The sequence below is a fragment of the Anguilla rostrata genome, chromosome 3 (genome assembly GCF_018555375.3).
Source record: "Anguilla rostrata isolate EN2019 chromosome 3, ASM1855537v3, whole genome shotgun sequence".
Taxonomy (NCBI): Eukaryota; Metazoa; Chordata; class Actinopteri; order Anguilliformes; family Anguillidae; genus Anguilla; species Anguilla rostrata.
This window is the reverse complement of record NC_057935.1, coordinates 1,618,557-1,640,000: the sequence shown is the minus strand read 5'-3', so window position 1 is coordinate 1,640,000 and position 21,444 is coordinate 1,618,557. Positions and strand designations below refer to the sequence as shown.

The 21,444-nt window shown below is 50.0% G+C and overlaps 1 protein-coding gene across 5 annotated transcripts in view; it reads left to right on the top strand.

The window, feature by feature from the left end:
• LOC135249774 (serine/threonine-protein phosphatase 2A 55 kDa regulatory subunit B beta isoform) overlaps nt 1-21,444 on the top strand; it is a 58,768-nt gene that overhangs the window by 31,335 nt on the left and 5,989 nt on the right. For 3 of the 5 annotated variants that reach the window (XM_064325316.1, XM_064325318.1, XM_064325317.1), the window contains 3 exons: nt 18,797-18,894; nt 19,846-20,011; nt 20,215-20,327. In XM_064325316.1, coding sequence (XP_064181386.1) covers nt 18,797-18,894; nt 19,846-20,011; nt 20,215-20,327 — 377 coding nt within the window. Of the gene's footprint in view, nt 566-15,546; nt 15,960-18,796; nt 18,895-19,845; nt 20,012-20,214; nt 20,328-21,444 lie in introns of those variants that run through there. The other 2 variants (XM_064325319.1, XM_064325320.1) reach the window with 2 other exon arrangements.

Genomic DNA, 21,444 nt, shown 5'->3' with positions numbered 1-21,444 from the left:
GCCGGTCGAATAATCCGTGCTGTTGCAGTAAGGATAGAATACTCCGCCCAGACACAAATCTTAAACCAAGGAGATGCGTTCTACTTCATCGCGATACAACAAGACACGCGACAGTTTTTTTAATTCCGTCGCGCATATCAGCTCTGTGTGTATGCGTTCCCAGTGTTTGCTCGGAGTCTTAACGTGCGCTTAAGTGACAGTTGTAATGAAAAATTAAGTCATTGCTGCCCAAACGAGGCGCGGCGCTAAATTGGTGGTCAAACCACTTGAGCTGTCACGAGCGGTGTGGAGCGGCAGCGACTGCGTAGCTCTCCCCGGCCCTGACTGCCAGAACCTGCACTATTTCTGCCGTTTTTATCGCACTGCCGTCTCCCTGGATACGCCTGAATCATGACTAACAGCCCGCTGCTCGCGCGGACCCTCTGCTGAAGCGACGGTTCAGGACCATGGATACTCGTTTGTTTGCTTTAGGCTTCCGAAGTTACGCCGTCATAAATGGAGGAAGAGATTGACACACGTAAAATCAACAGCAGTTTCCTTCGCGATCACAACTATGCAACTGAAGGTATTTAAGCGGCATGATTTTAATGTAGTCATTTTCTTGTGAAGGGGTGTTAATTCACTAGACAGAGCGTTGTGTTGTGCTAAAATTGAGAATCCGGTAGGCTAACCGTTAATATTGTCAGTGCGCGTTGGACTGTCATAGTCATAGTTGCATACGCAGGCCAGTTGCAGTGGCCAGATGGAGTTCAAATGCTTTTCCGGATCAATAGGCTATAAATGGGGCCCAAACAAATTAATACATGGGAACAATTATGAACCAGTAAACTGACGTTAGTGGCATTGATGGCTCTGTGAGGGCGCGGTCACGGTTATGTTTATTTGCAAAGGACTGAGCGACATGTGAACGCTCGAAGTACGAGGTATAATGGAAAAAGGAAAAGTCAAGACCGACTGGTTAATACGCCAAGGCCCACGTATTCCCGTAGAGTAGATGTCAAGCGCTGCCTCCAAGTTAAGAAGAATTAGGAATAGGCACGCGCGGTAATTGAATTCGTTTATAAAACTGCAGTGATTTCGTGGTAGAGTAGAGAATGTATGATAACTCGAGACGCAACTGTGAATTTAGTAAGAAGCCCGTCTCCGTGCGTATTGCAAACGATGCGTTTATTTCGCGGACATGCTTTTAATGCTCCAGTTCTGGTTTACGACTCGATCCGCACAGCTGCGCGGTGAGCTTCTTACTGGCGACCCTCGGAGAGATTAAGATCGCTGTTTACAATCTGTGTCTAAGTCCTGAAGGCCAGCTGGCGCGCGAGGGTGACGGTGAACCGCCGCTGTGACACGCAGACGCGTGCCGGTCAGGTGCAACAGCGGGGACGTCTGATCTCTCTGGTCTTAATGCGAATTTGTCCAGGTCACCCACTGAACTGTCAGGTGAGGGAACAGATTTGGTTCAGGGCTTTCCTGAAAAAGGACTGAACCGGAGAGAAGACTGACAGCATAAACCCACAAACTGTAATATGAGGAATGAAACATTTAAAAAATCCACTACACCCTTTAAAACATATTTCGGTTTGTACTCCAGTCCCTTTAAGCACAATGTGTATTCTCCTTCTAATGGTAAATATGTGTGGACCTTCACCCTCTTAAATCATTGTAGAGATAAACATGAGCGTGAGATCTGAAACGCTGGATGCTGGCGAGCAGGCTTGGTATTCTGCTCAGTACCTCAGCGGCAGTGTGGATGTCTGCAGCTCTGATCTTCCAATCAGCATAAAAACCAGGCACAGCTAACGGAGCCCTGGCAGCCATCAGACAATGCAGCACAGAGCAGCCCCCCCCTCCCCCAAATTTACAGTAAGGGCACTCCAGCTCGGAGAGGGGGTAATGAGGGGACAGAGAAGCGGGGGTGGAATAAATCAGAGATTTTTCTGGAAGCCCAGGCAGGCTGGGGGTGAAACGGCTCAACTACTTCCTGTTCTGGAAAAAAAAGCTCTGAATTATACCTGTTAGCCGCAGAGAGCCAAAGATGCTCTGAAAGCCAGAGATGCTCATTTGACTCAGGGGGAAATTTTCTCTGCAGAGTTCCTGTGAGAAAGGAACTCACTGTTCAGAGGAAGCTGTGTTGTGTATCTCTCTCTGGAGCAGGTGAGAGAGGGGACTGGGTGGATGACAGTGTTTTCCGGGGGGGTTGGTTTCTCTCAGAGAGCCCCCCCAAGGGGGCAGAGAAGGCCTCAGGCCAGAGTCCCCCCCCCCCCAGGGAACAGCCTGTTTTCCCTGTCACATTCCCAGTCCCAGCACGGTTACATTACGCTGTAATTTTCCACGAGTGTCGCTCAGACTCCTTCCGGGTGCACAGACACAGGCGGGGCTATGTACCGCAGACTCCTGTGTGTTTCACTACTGCACTGCCTGCGGTACCTGATGTGATAAATCACACACACTGACTCTCGCACAGAAAGCGGTGGAGACCCCCCCCCCTCCACTCGGACTGACTTCACATTAACCCTACAGACCCCAATTACTTTAAACTCACGGCGCTGATTGATTAGTCTCCATGGAAACGGATTTTGTAAATTTTTTCCCTGGGCCACTCTTCCCACCTGATCTACTCGGCCCCTAATTGATCCTAATTGGAGCAGGAGTGCAATTAGCTCCCTAAAAGCCAATGTTTGATGGATCTAATTATTTGTCAAGTGCCGTGTGTCACAGGGAAGATTTATAGGCATGCATTTCAGATGGCATAAGGACGATGAGCCGCTGGCTCGACTGGGCGCTCAAGGTTCGCCTGTCGAGCTGCTGAAGTGCCTTCCTCTGACTCATGTCCGTGTGAGCCAGACTTAGACTTAATTTACATTACAGGCATTTAGCAGATGCTCTAATCCAGAGTGACTAACCCAAGTTACACTGCTCTAACACGCAATACTTTTATACAGCTGGGTATTTACTAAAGCAGTTCAGTTTTAATACCCAGGGAATTGAAACTGTATCATCACAATTGTGAAGTCTGGTCAGCGCTGACGTCACTTGCTTTGGGGGAGAGCACAAGCTTGTTGCGATAAGCGCTAAAACATTAGCATGGCGACGGGGCAGGTAAAGCATTGAAAAATACTCCGGTGATCTTGCTGTCTCAGCTCAAAGCAAATCTAGCCACTGCATTCAGGAGACAGGAAGAGGGAGGGGCACAGACAGGAAGCGGGAGGGGCATAAACAGGAAGAGGGAGGGGCACAGGAGTGGACCTGAATTAGTTGTTGCCTCTTGTGTAAAAGAGTGGGTTTTTCCTGGTTGGGCTGACCAATGTGGGGACCAGCTGAATTTAACTGTACAACAGAGAGCACAGTCCTGCTTTAAAATATATCTATGCACATTAAATTGTTTAAATAAAACAAAAAAGGCAATCTAGAAGAGCACCTAAAGAGAGAAATCGGATGTTGTCGGGGGAAGCGTATTGGCTGCCTTCCTGTGTTACATTGTAACCTGGCAACTGCTTCCTCCAATGAGAGTCCCCCCCCCCCCTCCCTTTGCCCTCACAGCAGTGTACATTTCCTCACTATCGATTTATGGATCGCTAAACCACTCTAAAACGGGCACATTTGACGGACACTCAGCTCTCTGCATGCACGCACAACACTCAGGACCTCTGATAAAAACTCTGAGGTCTGCCAGCACAGAGGCTGGTGTGTGTGGAGCCTTTTCTGCTGATCCCTTCCTTTCAAAGAGTTCCCTCCCCCCGTTAATCCCCCCGGTAGAGACTCTGACTCATTAGTAGTTCTGTCACTCCCAAACCACAAGAGGTGACCCAAATGTATTTTTACACCGCCTGACTTTCCTGTTTTATATTCAGGAGGAAGAAGCTCAGTGCTGTTTTTAAACAGATGGTCCATTTTTTATTTTTTATTTTTGGGTACAAGACCCAGAATGTGCAGAATGTTGAGGTGTTGATCGGAGGGCAGGTGAACATGGCTGAGGTTATCGGGGTGCACGTGAACATGGCTGAGGTTATCGGGGTGCACGTGAACATGGCTGAGGTTATCGGGGTGCACGTGAACATGGCTAAGGTTAGAGGGGGAATGCACTGGAGATAATTACACAGCAGGTGTACATGCAGAGCACAAAGAGGTGGAGCTCTGCTCACAGCCTGTTAAAGACCAGGCAGCTCTCAGCACACAGATGAGCTACACAGGCTGGTATGGAATGTGGAACTGGACGGAGAACCCTGCTTTAAACGAGAGGGGCTCATCCAAAACCCCAAATGAGATGGAGATGCACCTCAGTGGCCACACCACCAGTTATTTATATCATCTGGATCCACTGAGCTCAGTGCGTGAGCTGGTCCATATGCTACACAGATCAGTGATCTTTAATCCGTGCTCATCTCTCACCATTCCGAAGACAAGAGCAGCTGACCTCTGACCTATGACCCCATCATGCTCCACCTGGAGTCATCGGATTGGTTGTTGCTTGGATGTTGTCCCCCGACTCACGTTGTGAATGGCAGAGACACTGTGTGTGAGTAAGGAATGAATCAGGGGACAGCTCATCTAAAGCCATCACACTAGCAACTAGCCATCAGCTGTAAGGGGGGGGGGACCCCAGCCTCTGTACATCTCTGAGGCCCCGCAGTGTAACTGTGGAGGAAGGGGGGGTCTGGCTGCCCTATCCAAAATCTGCACAAGCTCCAGGATGCAGGAAATGAAACCTGGCATCCATATGGCCGGCCCACAGGGCAGACTCCGCCCCCTGCAGTCACTAAGCCCAACCCCCCCACCCAGCAATAATTTTTATTGCTGCACTTAGCATATCATGGGCTGCTCTCTTTCTTTCTCTCTCTCTCCACAAGCTGCTCTCGCACTCTCTCCTGTATACGGTCTGCTCTCTCTCTCTCATATGCACTGGGGGTGTATAAAGCAAGGTCTTCCTCAGGCAGTCGTGGGCACAGAGAGCAGACCTGCCACCGCGGGGGTTTTAATGAAGGAGCAGAGAGAGTTTTCATCCTCAGTCAGGTTCCAGCAGACCTCTCCAGCATGCCATAACCCCCCCAAACCCCCCCCTCCTCCTGTTGAGCAGACATGCAGAGGCAATTTACAGCAGGGGAGGGAAACAAGCTGTCAGCGCTGTCTGTACTGTCCCCCACACCCCCCGCGCCCCCCCCGACAGACAGGCAGAGAGATAGGCAGGCAGGCAAGTGCGGTCACATCCATTATTCCCAAAAATATCAACCCCTCCTGCCCACTCTCCTATAATTTGTGAAAGTCTAACAATTTGTGAGGTTTCACTGTAAGCCAGTGCGTTAAATTAGGACAGCTAATGGACACAAAGCAGAATGAAGAATATCTGCAGCACTAACAGCTCATTTAGAGAGAGAGAGCGAGAGAGAGAGAGAGAGAGAGAGAGAGAGAGAGAGAGAGAGAGAGAGAGAGAGAGAGAGAGAGAGAGAGAGAGAGAGAGGGAGAGAGAGAGAGAGCGATGCTCTCACTGAGGGTGACTGAGTCTGTGCAGCATCTCACCAGAGAGAGTCCCACTGAAGACCCCACAGGTCTCTTACTCAAACACAGAAACCTCTTACTCACACAGGTCTCTTACTCAAACACAGAAACCTCTTACTCACACAGGTCTCTTACTCAAACACAGAAATCTCTTACTCACACAGGTCTCTTACTCAAACACAGAAACCTCTTACTCACACAGGTCTCTTACTCAAACACAGAAACCTCTTACTCACACAGGTCTCTTACTCAAACACAGTAACCTCTTACTCAAACAGACTCCTAACTCAAACACAGAAACCTCTTACTCACACAGGTCTCTTACTCAAACACAGAAACCTCTTACTCACACAGGTCTCTTACTCAAGCACAGTAACCTCTTACTCAAACAGACTCCTAACTCAAACACAGAGACCTTTTAATCAAACACATAGACCCCTAACTCAAACACAGACCTCTCACTCAAACACACAGACCCCTTACTCAAACACAGACTGTCTCAAGCACAGAGGCCTACTTCAAACACAGAGCCCTCATACTATACACAGACTAACCTCTCAAACCAGATCCTTCTCACTGGAACACAGACCTATAACTCAACACCAGACCCCCACTCTGACAGCAGTGTCTGCTGAGTGTATTATGGCATTAATCCCAGGCCCATTCACGAGTGCATTACACGAATAACCCCCAGAAAGCCGGGAGAGAACTTGTCTTCACGATTAAACATGGCGCGTATTCTGACTAAAGCTTTATTTAATCATTCCAGACTCTAATAGGCCATACACAGAATAATGCCTCCCTGGGGAATGAGAACTACTCTTCACGATGATGCACGTTTTACTGACTAGTATTATTATTTGCCAGTGCTGTGAGTTCTACACATCCAGGAGCTCTGCTACACATTGCCTTCGGCACAATACCCGTGTCAAGACCGATCAAAATATGCCACAGAAATTGATCAGAAATCATTTGAAATTACTGTTGGCTAAATTAATATAAAATCATCATTGTATATACTGATGTGAAATTGCTGTTGGTAAAGATGAATCTGAAATCAGTTTATGATACATGGTACATTAGTTTGATGGCTGTGACCTTAGCTGTTAACATTATGTGAACCATTTATGTGTAATCATCCTAGTCTCCTCTGCCCTCTCTAACCCAGCCTGCTCTGAGTGTACCCCCTCTCTAACCCAGCCTGCTCTGAGTGTACCCCCTCTCTAACCCAGCCTGCTCTGAGTGGACCCCCTCTCTAACCCAGCCTGCTCTGAGTGTACCCCCTCTCTAACCCAGCCTGCTCTGAGTGTGCCCCCTCTCTAACCCAGCCTGCTCTGAGTGTGCCCCCTCTCTAACCCAGCCTGCTCTGAGTGTACCCCTCTCTAACCCAGCCTTCTGAGGTGTACCCCTCTCTAACCCAGCCTGCTCTGAGTGTGCCCCTCTCTAACCCAGCCTGTTCTGAGTGTGCCCCCTCTCTAACCCAGCCTGCTCTGAGGGTACCCCCTCTCTAACCCAGCCTGCTCTGAGTGTACCCCCTCTCTAACCCAGCCTGCTCTGAGTGTACCCCCTCTCTAACCCAGCCTGCTCTGAGTGTACCCCCTCTCTAACCCAGCCTGCTCTGAGTGTACCCCCTCTCTAACCCAGCCTGCTCTGAGTGTACCCCCTCTCTAACCCAGCCTGTTGAGTGTACCCCCTCTCTAACCCAACCTGCTCTGAGTGTACCCCTCTCTAACCCAGCCTGCTCTGAGTGTACCCCTCTCTAACCCAGCCTGCCTGAGTGTACCCCCTCTCTAACCCAGCCTGCTCTGAGTGTACCCCTCTCTAACCCAGCCTGCTCTGAGTGTACCCCTCTCTAACCCAGCCTGCTCTGAGTGTACCCCCTCTCTAACCCAGCCTGTTCTAACCCAGCCTGCCAGAGTGTACCCCCTCTCTAACCCAGCCTGCCAGTGTACCCCTCTCCTTACTGAATTTTTCAGGGTAATTGGGAAGTCCCTACAGTAGTTTATTGTGTCCCAGAACTAATAAAACACAGAATGATATACTTTCCAAATTAACTCCTTTCTCTCAGGCAATATGGATCGAGGGAGGGGGGGTTTAGTGTTGGGGGGGGGTCTCTTGCTTTAAATGGCCCAATTCTTGATCTATTTGTTTTTTTTATGCCCTATAGGGATATAGCGAGATATCCATTTACACCCGGCTCAATAACACACCGGCTCCAATTAAACGAGTGGCAAACTCCCCGCTTCCCCCCAAGGCCCAGTTCAGCGTCTGCGCAGTTCAGCAGAGAGTCTGCGCAGGTTGTACAACAGCAGAGCATACCAGCGGACCAAAGGGAAAGATTAAACAAACCTTCCGGCAGTCACTCTTTCAAACCTCTCTCTGAACAGTCCAAATAAGACAGCGGTAGTGTAGGGTAATGTTAAGGAACTGGGGTTGCAGGTTTCATTCCCAGATAAGGCACAGCCATTGTGCCCTTGAGCAAGGTTCTAACCCGAATTGCCACATAAACCACATCTAATCCGCTGCAGAACTGGATTATATGTACAGTAAGCCGTGTAGGATGAGATGAGATTATCTGATAAATGTCTGAATGAATGAGTAAAGACATTTGACAAGATCACCAAGCCACAGACCATCTCACTTCCACTCACACTCTTAGTTTATTTATTTGTGTTTTTCTGGGGGTGATTTAATTGTCCACACGGCCAGTCTCCTCCTCCTGCTGCCAATCATCACTGTCACATGATTTCATCCCTACCTGACCCCACCCAGTTCAGCACAGACGTTCCTGTCCAAGCTGATCAGAGGGGATTGTGGGATTGATTGGTGGTGTTTTGCTGACTGCAGCCGTATGGAGCTGAGTCAGGGCTGCGGTACAGAGTGAGAGAGTTTAAACTGCAGCGAGCCGCCCTGCTGCCGGACCCCGCCGTGCGCTGCGAGCGCCGCGGTCCGCTCTGAGAGTCCGCCGCGCTGACGCCGGCAGAAACGCGCCGGTCGGGGAGAGCCGGGGGCAGAGCTGCCTCTGGGACGTCCTGTGAGGCGAGGGGTTCGTTTGTGAGGGGAAGGGGTTCGGTCGCTGCCTGCAGACTTCCCGGGGAAGTGCATGCGCTGCAGCTAATGCGACCGCAGTGCGGAGGCTGCACGTTCCAGAACCCCCCCCCCCCGCTGCAGAAACGCAGCCTGGCAGAACCTGAGCCCCTCTCCGCCCCCGCCCCCGCCCCCACCCCCGCTCCCCTGGTACTGTAATTACAGCAGACGGGCTCTGATTTAAACGCCCGTCCCGAGCGCTGCGGAGTGATCCGGAAGCCCAGGTGAATGCTGGGTAAACCGCTCCGCTGCGTTTCCGGGGGCTCCCCGGCGCGGGAGGCGCTGCGGCGGGATTCTGCGCGGAGCCCAAAGGAGGCGCAGGAGCAGCTCTGTGGCCTCCTCTCCCTCCACGGTGAGGAGGACCCCGATTTACCACCTCCCCGAGAAGGACGGGTGGAGCGCCACTGCGCCCGAGCCACGATTACAACGAGCCGCGTGAGGAATGAGAGATTAATGGCCTCTCTCGTTCGCTTTCGACGTCATTAGCGTTTCTCTGCAATCCTGACCTTCTGCTGCTCGTCCCGACTGCTCTGTAATCCCGACCTTCTGCTGCTCGTCCTGACTGCTCTGTAATCCCGACGTTCTGCTGCTGCCCGCTCTGGCTCTGACTCTGAGCGGAGGATTAGGGTTAGGCTCTGCTCTGCTTGACTCAAGCGTGTTAGGTTAGTGGTGTCTGGGTTGGGGTTAGGGTTAGGGTTAGTGTTAGTGTTTGGGTTAGGGTTAGGGTTAGGGTTCAGCTTTTCTGTCTGCACACACACCACCACAGCGTTCAGCCCGGGAGAGACTCTTTATTGTTTTTTTGTGACTCACCTTTTGTCTTTAAACAGTAGTCTTTATACTTCATTCAGTAAAAGATATTCCTCAGCTTTTGTACCAGAGCAGTCTTTGTTTAACCCCCTCCCTCCCCCCCCCCAAACAAAAAAAAAAACAGACAGGCCCGCCTTCCTTCTGTATTCCGTTGCCTTAATCGGACGATCGGGGAGCGCAGAGGGTATCACACAGGGAAGAGATCACAGGGCAGAGAGCGCCATGAAGGGGGGGGGGAGGAGGGGGGGGGCGTTGTTTTAATGGAGATGCACTCCCTGTTCTGGGACCGTCTCTCTGAACATTCCGGAGAACAGCCCATTTAGACGTCCCCGGCGTTCACGGCTGCCTGTGATGTGTGCCCGGGGGGGGAGGGGGGGTTAATCTTTACGGCCAGGAGGACGGGAACCAGCACTGCCCGCCCCCCCCAGCACTGCCCCCTCCCCCCCCCCTCCCCCCAGCCCCAAAAAGCAAACGGCCTCCGGGAACACTTCAGGATTTAATCATGAAAGAACGACTTCAGAAAGCCTGCGGCCAACATTCATTATTCACCACAAAATCCACTTTCAGAATCCTGCGTATCACTGTGGGGGGGGGGGCAGGAGGGGGGGCTACGTTTGGGGAAAATGAGGAATTCAGCAATTTCTGCAAAGTTCATTAAGTGTTTTATGATGTGATGAAAAATCCATTCTGCGGAGTACTAACCGAAACATCCTACAGAGCCCGTGCCCCGACCCCCCGCCCCCGCTGCCCCCCCCCCCAACAGCAGAAGGCTCAGAGGAGCCCCCAGAAGGCCTGTTTATTCTAAATGTCACAGCGGTTTTTCCGCAGTCGATTCTGATATTTAAAAGCGGCTCACAGCCACTGCAGCCCTCCCCGTCTCAGAAGTGTAATTATGAAACGGGACCGAAACACATTTTGGGATTTCAGTGGGGGGGGGGAGGGGGCTGTTACAGAAGATTTGAGGAGTGCGGAAAGTGTTTGAGTGTGACACTGGAGACTGGTGATGTACTCTGGGTCCCATTTTCAAAATCGATGAGGGGGTGGGGTTTTGGGTTGTGGAGAGATTTTTTCTTTGTTGCCTCAAAAATGTGGGAGATTAATAATGTAACATCCCAACTCCCCCCATTTAATTATGCCTGTGTGAGACAGTGACCCCCCCCGCCCCTCCACGTACACTACGCCTGTGCATGAGACAGTACCACCCCCCCCCCTTACATTCATACACGCCTGTGCCTGCGCCCTCCTGGGACCGTCACGTGGCAGAATTCTGAATGCGGGATTCTCTGCTGGTTTCTGGGTAAATTATGTAGCCGCTAATGAAGTGTGAAAAGGATCCAAATAGCGGCTCTCGCCCCAGTCACCCGTATTTAAATACGTGAAGTCAGGAGTAAGTCTCAAGTCTTAGCTCCCAAGTCCGAGGCAAACACCAAGCAATATCAGGCAGGTCTCAGGTAAGGCCCAAGTTAACAGTACTGAAGTTCAGCAAAGTCACGAGATAGATTTTCTTAACGATATTTCTTAATGATAACACAAAACTTCCCAGAAATAAGGCATGTTTTTTATTTTTGTTTGTTTCTTAGTTTGTCCACTGAAACTAAAATGTCAAACTCAACCTATAAGGGCAGCATTTTTACCCTGTGGAAACCTGTATTTATTTATAATAAAATATGCCATTATATTTTGCCTTAAGGGAATAAATCTCACAGAGAAGTCTGATGTTAAAAGACGCATTTAATAAAGACTCACCTATAGATTTGTGTCTCCAGCGATTGTGCTCCGGATATACGCTCTAGAAGATTCTCCACTTCCATGAATTCTGTCATTAAAAATACAGGACAGCAGTGTCAGAAACATACGGAAACGCAAGTGCGGACAAAAGCCTTAGCTTAACAGACAGCCTTAACTTTTAGCTAATTGTCAATAGTGAGTTAGTTACACTGACTGGGTCTATACATGTATATTTTGGTTTTAAAGCCGCCACGGCGGTGTAGTTATGCTACATCAACCAGCCAACAAAAGCGATAATTTTGCGCGAATAAAATCAGTTTTCTACCTATCTAACGTTAATTCATTTGCAACCTAAACGTCTAGCCTAGTTCGTGACGGTAACGCTATAGTTTGCTAGCTATTACCGGATCCAGACAGCATAATTAGCAAGCAAGGTAATACAACAAAAGTTAAATATATCGCCATATATCACGGGCCATTATATCAAACTTTAAAAGCTTTCATGGTTGACTGAGTTATGTTTCTATCTTGCCACGCACTCACTGGGAGGTTTACAATGCTAATCGCGTTTCCGTTGTAAATCCAACACGCAACCAATCAGCGCTATGTGTATCTTGTTCTTCCTTGGATTTGGTTGGCGGATTACTCAAACTTCAAACTGCATATACCGCCACCTATTAGCATGTTGAATTATTTTCCGAGCTCTTCGTGCCAATCAGTTTATTTTGTTTTTCAGACGACCCCTTTACTGTGCGGATACAATTAAAATAAAGCTACATTCCCACTTACCTGGCTATCTATCCACTCTGATAGTTTCGCTGAGATATAACGACATTTCTAGATATCCGCTGCTGCTCGGACCTCGATGGGGCCAATGTTCGTAAAATTTGCATTCACAAAATTCAACAGCAACGTCTCTTTCCAAATATGAGTCTGTTACTCACTAACATGTTTTTATAAAGTCATGTAGAGGTCAAGTCATGTCATTAAAGTCTAGTCTAAGCCAAGTCATTAGTCATCTATTTCAAGTCAAAATCGTGTCTATTGTATTTTTTTCTTTGACATGTCAAGTCTGGAGTTGGCAGATTACCCAGCTGTGTATAACAGCTGTACATGTTAGTTGATGAAGCATCACACCTGTGACAGGTGCTTTGTACCGTAGGTGTTTGGATCGATTGGTTGGGTGCCGAGGGCAGTAAGGCTCATATCTGGGGCTCCACAAATGAAGCGGTTTTCTCAGAAAGCAACGTGTCTGTCACATCTACCGGCCAGATTCGCCACTTTTTATTTCTTCTGACTGCCCTCTTGACCCCAATCCCATCTCTCCATCTCCAACTGTCTGCACCCCCCCCCCCATTCAAATTTGGGGCTTCATCTCAAAGCTGTGAAATACTGAGCGCATCCTATGTCTTAGGGACCCAGTTCCATCAGGTCATTTGGGGGAGGGGGGGGGAGGGGGGGCTCTGGTGTATTTCAGACATGTTTAATATCAACGTGGCTCTCTGGATTTAGGGTGGGGGGGGGGAGTGTGTGCGATGACCCGCTCCTTCATGTCTGACTGATGATCCCATCTCCACGTTATTGGCCAAAGATGGATTTCTGTTATCAGGGTGCAACACTTTCACGCTGCGCGTTGACCTCTGACCCCGGTTCTTTCAGACCTGGCTGGCTCTGCGATTTATTGGCTTTCCGCTGCTACGGTCCGCTGGCTGATCTACTGACCCGGCTGTGAAGGACGCAAATACAACACGCGAGGGGAAAAAACCCGTTCGCTACGACACAAGAGCCTCCACACGCGTGAAGAAAGCGTGTTTCCGTTTCACGAGCGCCTCCACACGCGTGAAGGAAGCGTGTTTCCGTTTCACGAGCGCGCTCGCGAACACCACGCTGCGACCGGGAGAATCGTGTCTGAGAGCAGACGCCTCCCCAGCAGACTCCCCCGGGCTGAAGGCTTATCAGGTGGCTGCAGTTTAGCTCATTGTCAGTTTTACAGGCTTGTGGAGATTACTGAAAGAGCTGTTTGATTTTTTTTTCTTGTTCTTTTTCCATGTCTCCCGAGAGTAGAAAATAAGATTTTCTGATCCACAGAGACGATGTCTTGGTTTCTCTCCTCTCTGTACTGAGGATTATAGGTACAGAGGATTGTGGGTACTGATGAGGGTGGGTAGTGAAGAGTGTGGGTGCTGAGGATTGTGGGTAGTGAGGAGTGTGGGCGCTGAGTATTGTGGGTAGTGAGGAGTATAGGTGCTGAGGATTGTGGGTAGTGAGGGTTGTGTGTAGTGAGGAGTGTAAGTGCTGAGGATTGTGGGTAGTGGGTAGTGTTGGTGCTGAGGATTGTGGGTAGTGAGGAGTGTAGGTGCTGAGGATTGTGGGTAGTGAGGAGTGTGGGTGCTGGGGATTGTGGGTAGTGAGGAGTGTGGGTGCTGGGGATTGTGGGTAGTGAGGAGTGTAGGTGCTGAGGGTTGTGGGTAGTGTAGGTGCTGAGGATTGTGGGTAGTGTCTCCTCTCTGGTGCAGAAGGTGAACAAAGTGGCGTTTCTGGCGCTCCTCTCTCCCGCCCCATTAATTAGCGCTCCCTCTCAGTGCCGCGGCACTTTAATGTGTTAATAATGAGAGGGGGTTTGAAGCCGGGTTTAAAACCCCCTCAGCCTGCTCACAGGCTTGCCTCTGATGCACACCGGTGATTGATGGCTGCTCCACATCCTCGCACTCAGAAACCGCTCTGCCGTAGAAGGGACGCTCATCCGATAAAGACAAATTGAGTTCTGGGTGATAAGCGCCTGTGTGAGACCCACCTCGTATCCACGTGCCGAATACGGGCCCGGACTAGAGAGAAACGGCTGATATTTACTGAAACCACGCGTCTGAATCCTGTAAAAAATGAAACATGTTTACAAAGGGGTACCATGTTCATGAAGACTAAATTTATCCACCAGAATGCCTGTGTTTTAGACAGATCAGAGTGCTTTGACTCTGGCCTCTAAAGGCAAGATCCTGTGAATAAGTGAGCAGCAGTTCGGATGGCTCCTATTTTAGCAACATCCTTAGGGACTCGCAGCGAATGTCTGAGTGCGCATTGAGAGAGAGAGACAGAGGAAGAATCCAAGGCCAATTTCTACATCCAGAACACAGCGGCAAACCCTTCTTCTTTCATAGTTGCAGTGATGTGCCCTGAAAGAGGGCATCGGAATATATTTACGTTTGCACCCGAAAGCTCGGTCTCGGTTGTTTGGCTGTTTTCTTTGTGTAAATGCTCATATGGTGTGTGTGTGTGTGTGTGTGTGTGCGTGTGTGCGTGTAATGAGGAGGCCGGACGCTCTTGGGGCCTAATTAGGCTTGCATCTTTCTTCCTTATGAAAAATAATAATGTAAAATTCTGTTTGGGTAATGAGTCTGAGTCTGCTTCTGATGTGTTCCGCCCCTGACTCCCCCCCCCCCAACCCTACAGCTCCATGCTAACCGTGCAAACCTCCCATGCCCTGCTCTGTGACAGCCCCCCCACATGGTCTGCCAGCTCTGTCACCCCCCACCCCCAGCTTGTCCCCCTGGGTCACGTACTCTGTGCCCCCCCCCCCCTCCACATGGCATGACCACTGTCACAGGACCACAGCACAGGCAGTCCCTCAGTGGGAAATCAAACCCATGTTCCACGGGTTGAGTCACCCACCTTCACAGACTGCACCACACCGTCTCCCCGTACAATAGCAAGAGCTTGTGCTTCCCTTCAGCAGCTAATGCCTGATAATGACTAAATAACGAGAACAGGGCCTTTCAGGTGTCCAGTGAAACTGGCTCCACTGTGACAGAGCTGAGGAGGCGGGGCTTAAAGGCACCTTCAGAACCAGCACAAAAGATCTCTTCCGTCAGACACCGTCCGCTTGCCAGGCACAGCCATTGTTCGCTTTGCGGCACCATTCTGTTCGCGAAAAAACCCCCCAAAAAAACCAAAATGATGTTTTTGTCTTTTTCCATTTAGTACAAGGGAGGGGCAGGCTGCTGTCCTGGGGGGGGGGGGACTTACTTTGTGATATTTTGTATTTTGACTGAAACGTGTCATTCCCAACCCATCCCACTGATGACTAGGTTCCGAATTTTGAGGAGAGCCTGTGTTCCGTGTTTGGGTAATGGCTCGCAGATTGTCCGGTTCTGTAAGACAGAGGGAGCAAACACAATTTTCAAAGGAATTGTGCTGTATAATGTGTATAAATATTATATTGTTGGTCACACATCCCTGTGCAGTAACTAAAGCACATTGGGCGTGCTGCTGAGTGGCTGATGTGGCTGTAGCCTGTCGCAGGGCTAGCGGGAGGATGTGAGAGCACCCAGCTTCCTGTACGGCGCGAGAGCTGCATCTCTGCTAGCACCGCGCGGGGCTCGGCGCAGTGGAGGAGGGGTCTCCATGGAAACCCTTTTCTTAAAATTCTCCACGCAGCCTGTAAGAAGCTGAAGGGGAAAAAACGCATAAAAACTGCAGACTTCTTTCATCACCCCCCTCTCTCCAGAGACAAGAGGAGATAATTATTGCAGAAGCCTGCTTTCTTTTCTTTGTTGGCTTGTTTGTTTGTGGGTCCGCTTGCTCGTTGGTTTGGTTTGCCGGTGGATAAATCTTAAGTGGCGTTCGCTGGTTTGCATCCGGGCTCGGGATTTAAACGCGGTTCGGTGTTTTCCTGCCGTCTGCCTGGAGGAGGTGTCTCGTGAGGAAGAGGAAGAGGAAGAGATGCAGCAGCAGCTGCCATGCGTTTGACCTTGTTTCCGAAAAAGAAAAAAAACCCGCTCTGCAGTAAAGTGTCCTAAAGCTACTGAAACAGATGCATCTGTTTGAGGAAGACAAAGGAAAATGCTTGAAAGGTAGGCATCGATCGGCACGGGCCGGCCAGCCGTGGGGTGACGCGGAAGTGCGCGGACGCGTTTGGGAAAGGCTCCGCCGCAGGTTTGCTGTTGTCATGACCGAGTCTCGCTGCGAAAGCCGCGTTTCTGACCGGATCGAAACCCGCGGACCACTCAGACGAGTTTATCGCCTCAGCTGTCATTCATGCATCGGTGGGCATTTAATGTGCAGCTGCCTGTCAGAGCCTCCGAGGGGATCTCTAAAATCTGTGATCAGATCGGTTATTTGACAGAGAATAAGGGAGAATATAGCAGTACAGACTATATGAATATAGCGGTATAGACGGTAAGAATACTGGTACAGACTGGTAGAATATAGCAGTACAGGATCGTATAATGAAATATGTAGCTGGTAATTAGATGTAAGAACACTGGTACAGACTGGTAGAATATAGCAGTACAGACTGTATGAATATAGTGGTATAGACTGTAAGAACACTGGTACAGACTGGTAGAATATAGCAGTACAGACTGTATGAATATAGCGGTATAGACTGTAAGAACTAAGCTGGTACAGCACTGTGGTGGATACTAGCTGAGAATACTGTACAGACTTGAATAATAAGTGGAATTTGACTAGAATACTGGTACAGACTGGTAGAATACAGCAGTACAGACTATGAATACTAAGGTGGAAATTCGACTTTAAGAAGACTATGGTACAGACTGAGTGGAAATATGAAGTGGTGACAGACTGTATGGTGGAATATAGCGGTACAGACTGGTGGAATATAGCAGTACAGACTGGTGGAATATAGCGGTACAGACTGGTGGAATATAGCGGTACAGACTGGTGGAATATGGCGGTGTTCCCGTTTATAGTAAGCGTGTTTCCTTGCCTCTTGTGGCTGTCTGTAGACAGAAACAATGGCGGTATTAACATGGGGCAGCGCTCAAAGGAGGAGATTAAGACCTGTCACCCCTGTGTGTGCAGTGGAGCCTTTTCATCTGTGGGCTGTGAAGCAGCCATCCGGCCCTGGGGAGTCATGGGGGGGGGGGGGTTCACAGAACTAAAGCCTCTTAAGGGCGCGGGCGTGACAGCGATATCAGAGGCCTCTCAGTCTGACAGACAGACGCCCAGGAGGGAGACTCGCTCAGCCACGCATCCCACATTCCTTTATGTGGGGAAGCAGTAATTAAGCTGCAGACTTTGCCCTAGTTCTGCTATTGTGCTGGGGAGGGATCACGTGAGGGTGCGGGGTGGGAGGGTGGGTGGGGGGGGGGCTGCTGGGTGTCTCTGAGTTTCTGCGGTTAAGACTGTTACCACGGTTTCCCCAGATCTGGGTCACCAGCGCCTCTGTTCTCACTTCGGTTCTTTAACGGAAACTGTCGGAAAAAACCTGAGCACATTTTCGCGAGAGTAGAGGTGCAAAAATGAACAACGTGAATATAAGTAATTATCTTAGCTGTAGTCCAGGTGCACGCTGGGACTCAAAATGGATTTGGGGTTCAACTGTCTATGGATCTATCTACATTCAGTGGCTCTTTCAAATAACAAATCGGCAGGTCAATGGCAATCATTTCTATAAAAACCTTTACTGTGAGTAAGACAGTGATTCCCCCCCCCCTCACCCCAATTGCGACAGCTTAAAAAAGATTACATTTGAATATATATGTAAAAAATATATTTCAGTACGTGCTGTACTGGTGTCTGTTTATGCGAATGTCGGGCAGAGTTCCACACAAACCCTCATCAGAGTTGGCTTAGATACGGTGTGATCTACGAGGCCCAGGCATCGTAAGGCACCTCGAGGTCAGATGAAAAGGGGCTGTTTTATGTACAGATTAAGTGTTGAGACGGAACGACCTTTAGATGGCGAATGAAATTTCCATTTAAAATGGGTTGATGAATGCAACGGTGGATTTACTGGGATTTGTAAATCCACACCAGAGTCAGACCTTTCTCCAGAAGCCCGGGGGGGGGGGGGGGGTGTGCCTATCCCTGATACTTTAAGGGTCCACCATCCTCCCTGATTACGACGCCAGAAAATCTAAATTACAGGGTCTGGGACGGTGGTTTCAGGGATTTGCGTATCAATGAAAGAGAGAAAGAAAAGCCAGTGTGTGTCCTACAGCCAAATTAGAGGGGGCTTTTATTGTGAAAAATCCATTCTCCTCTTCGCAGCAGGGCTTTACAGCTTGCGTGATAAAAACCGCGCTCTTAATTAGTTGAATGTGCAGGTGCTTTTCGCGGAAACAGATGGGTTTTTCAAGATTTGGGACAGTTTATAGCAGGATTCTTTCATTAAAATACTTCATTACATTCATTTAACAGATGCTCTTATGTAGATTGTCTTACATTGTTGGAGAAACTTTAGTGAGTCCACTCGATTGGTTCGGAATAATAGCACCAGACCAGGCTCACAACATTCACGGTCCAGAGAGTGCGGATATAACTTCACTAGTGCTAGCGCTAGGGAACTGCGCTAAGCACAAACCAAAATACACACCCTGAACACATCCAGATTATATTCATAGCAAGCTCTAAGAAGAAAAACCAAGAAGCATTAAAATAGCGTAACCTGAAGTAATACAAAAGGTAGCAGTGTTAAGGTGTGGGGATGGGAGGGGAGCCAAGATGTGGTCTGAAGAGGTGGGTCATTGGTCTGTGTCTGAAGGTGCCCAATGATTCTTGTCTCCTGAGCACCACAGAAAGATTGTTTCGTCACTAGGAGCCAGTAGAGGCAGACATCTCTTTCTGAGATTGTCCTGGTCTCTGGGGAAGTGGTGTAAAGATCGTGTTTCATGTTTACCCCCCTTTTGGGTTCACGAGCCTTCCTGCTGTCTTCCCGTTTCAGCTGACATCATCTCCACCGTCGAGTTCAACTCCACCGGAGAGCTCTTGGCCACCGGGGACAAAGGAGGACGCGTGGTGGTGTTCCAGAGAGAGCAGGAGGTACGTCCACGAGCTAGCGTATGCTCCCCCCACGAGCTAGCGTACGATGCCTCCCACAAGCTAATGTATGCTCCCCCACAAGCTAATGTATGCTCCCCCACAAGCTAAAATACAGTATGCTCCTCTTCACAAGCTAGAATACACTCCCCCCTGCAGGCTAGCGTACACTGCCGCCCACAAGCTAGCGTACGCTCCCGTCCACAAGCTAGCGTACGCTGCCGCCCACAAGCTAGCATACGCTCCCGTCCACAAGCTAGCTACTCATTAGCATACAGCTACGAGGAATGTCCTGCCTAAGCTAGCATATGCCCCCTGCACCTTCGCCCAAGCTAGTGCTAGCACCCGTGCCAAAGCAGGTATGCTGCCTTCCTACAAGCTTAGCATAGCTCCGTCCAAGCTAGCGTTTGCCTCCACAGCTAACATAGCATTCCACCTCACAGTAGGTACGCTCCTCCCAAGTAGCTGTATCATTGGCACAGCTATGAGGAATGGTGCAAAGCCGCCATGCCTCCCCTTCCCACAGGGCACAGTCATCCTGCAGAGTGAGGGAGGCGCCCTGCCTTCTGTTCACCGCTATTTTGTTCTCTTCTCCTACTGATTCAGCTCGAGTGCACACTGTCTCCCATGTTTTAGATGGCAGAGCTTTATTGGACGCTTACCAGCCTAACTCATGCCTTTCGTCCAACAGTGGGGGTGTACGCGGGGTGATGCCAGGAGCGGCGGCAACTGGTCAGGCGGGTTTGAACCCACCCTCCGACTTGCAGACATCGAGGTCACATCTGATAGTTCCACATCTTTGGGTGCAGTCATACGTCCTACTACAATCATACCTGCCCAATTAATGTCATGTATAAGACACACAAATGTAATTTTTCCCCCTCTCTCTAGTAAACTACAAAATAGTGCATTGTGGGTAATATCAAATACTATCTTATGGTTCCTGTCCCACAGAGTAAAAACCAGCCTCATCGGAGAGGAGAATACAATGTTTACAGCACCTTTCAAAGCCATGAACCCGAGTTCGACTACCTGAAGAGCCTGGAGATCGAGGAGAAGATCAACAAGATCCGCTGGCTGCCGCAGCAGAACGCCGCCTACTTCCTGCTCTCCACCAATGGTACGAAGGGAGGCCTCGCCATTTCGCTCCTTTCAGTTCCGATTGGCTCCCCAACATCCCAATTAGAAGTGTTTTACACAAGGTTACAGTATGCAAGGAAGACTGTCCCCCACCCTCTCTGCTGACTGCCCCCAACCCCCCCCCCTTCCTTTATGGTGACGTACCGCTGCTTTCTGTGGGTCTGGTCTGCCCCCCCCCCCCAGATAAAACCGTGAAGCTGTGGAAGATCAGCGAGAGGGATAAGAGACCGGAGGGCTACAACCTGAAGGACGAAGATGGGCGGATCCGCGACCCCGCCACCATCACCTCTCTGCGGGTGAGTGACACTCCGCCACGGGGGCCACGCCCACAACTCTGCTGGCCCCGCCCACACCTCAGCTGTCCCCACCCACACCTCACGGCTGCACACCCACCTCAGCTGGCCCCGCCCATGCCTCACCTGGCCCTGCCCATTTCTCAGCTGGCCCTCCCATTCCTCCACTGGTCCCACCCACGCCTCAGCTGGCCCCGCCCCTCTAATAAGGGTGAATCTCGGCAGCTCTGTGAATGGAAGAAGGATGGAAGCCGAAGCAGGTTCCCACCAGCAGGTGGCGCTAGAGAGCAGGGGATGTTTGGGGTGAGGGGGGGGGGTCTATCAGAGCAGAGTCAGTCAGTGTATTGATCTGAGCCACAGGAAACCTACATTCATCATTTTACCCACAGTGCACTTGCAGCGCTTCACACTGTGCCAAAATTGACCCTCACAGACTTGGCTAAATAAATCAATGGCAGTAGCATGGTGGAGAATCGGAGCTTGAAAGGTAATTTAGTTTCAGCTGTCAAAGTGTGTTCTCGCTGTTGAGAGATGCAGCTTTCTGTGTGGCTTTCTTTGTGATACATTCAGAATCCAAATGCAGCGTATACAGTATATGCTGTGTTTAGCAGACTGTGTAGAATTCTGGGTGTAGAACGCTGGGTGTAGAATGTTGGGTTAAGAATGCTGAGTGTAGAACACTCGGTGTAGAATGTTGGGTTAAGAATGCTGAGTGTAGAATGCTGGGCGCAGAATGTTGGGTTAAGAATGTTGTGTGTAGAATGGTGAGTGTTGAATGCTGAGTGTATAATGCTGGGTGTGTAATGATGGGTGTGTGTGTGTGTATGCATGTATACGAGTGTGTACGCGGGAGTGTGAGCGTGTGTGTGTGTGCATGTATACGAGTGTGTGCGCGGGAGTGTGAGCGTGTGTGTGTGTGTGTGTGCATGTATACGAGTGTGTGCGCGGGAGTGTGAGAGAGTGTGTGTGAGAGAGTGTGTGCATCCCCCTGCTCATGTGTAATGCTGTTATTCCAGTATGGGGGGGGGGAGGCTGCACTGATGAGAGCTCAGTGTGCTGATACTGTGTGCTGAGCCCCCCTCCCCAGCCCCAGCGCTGTAGTAAGTCTCCCCTGCGCTGT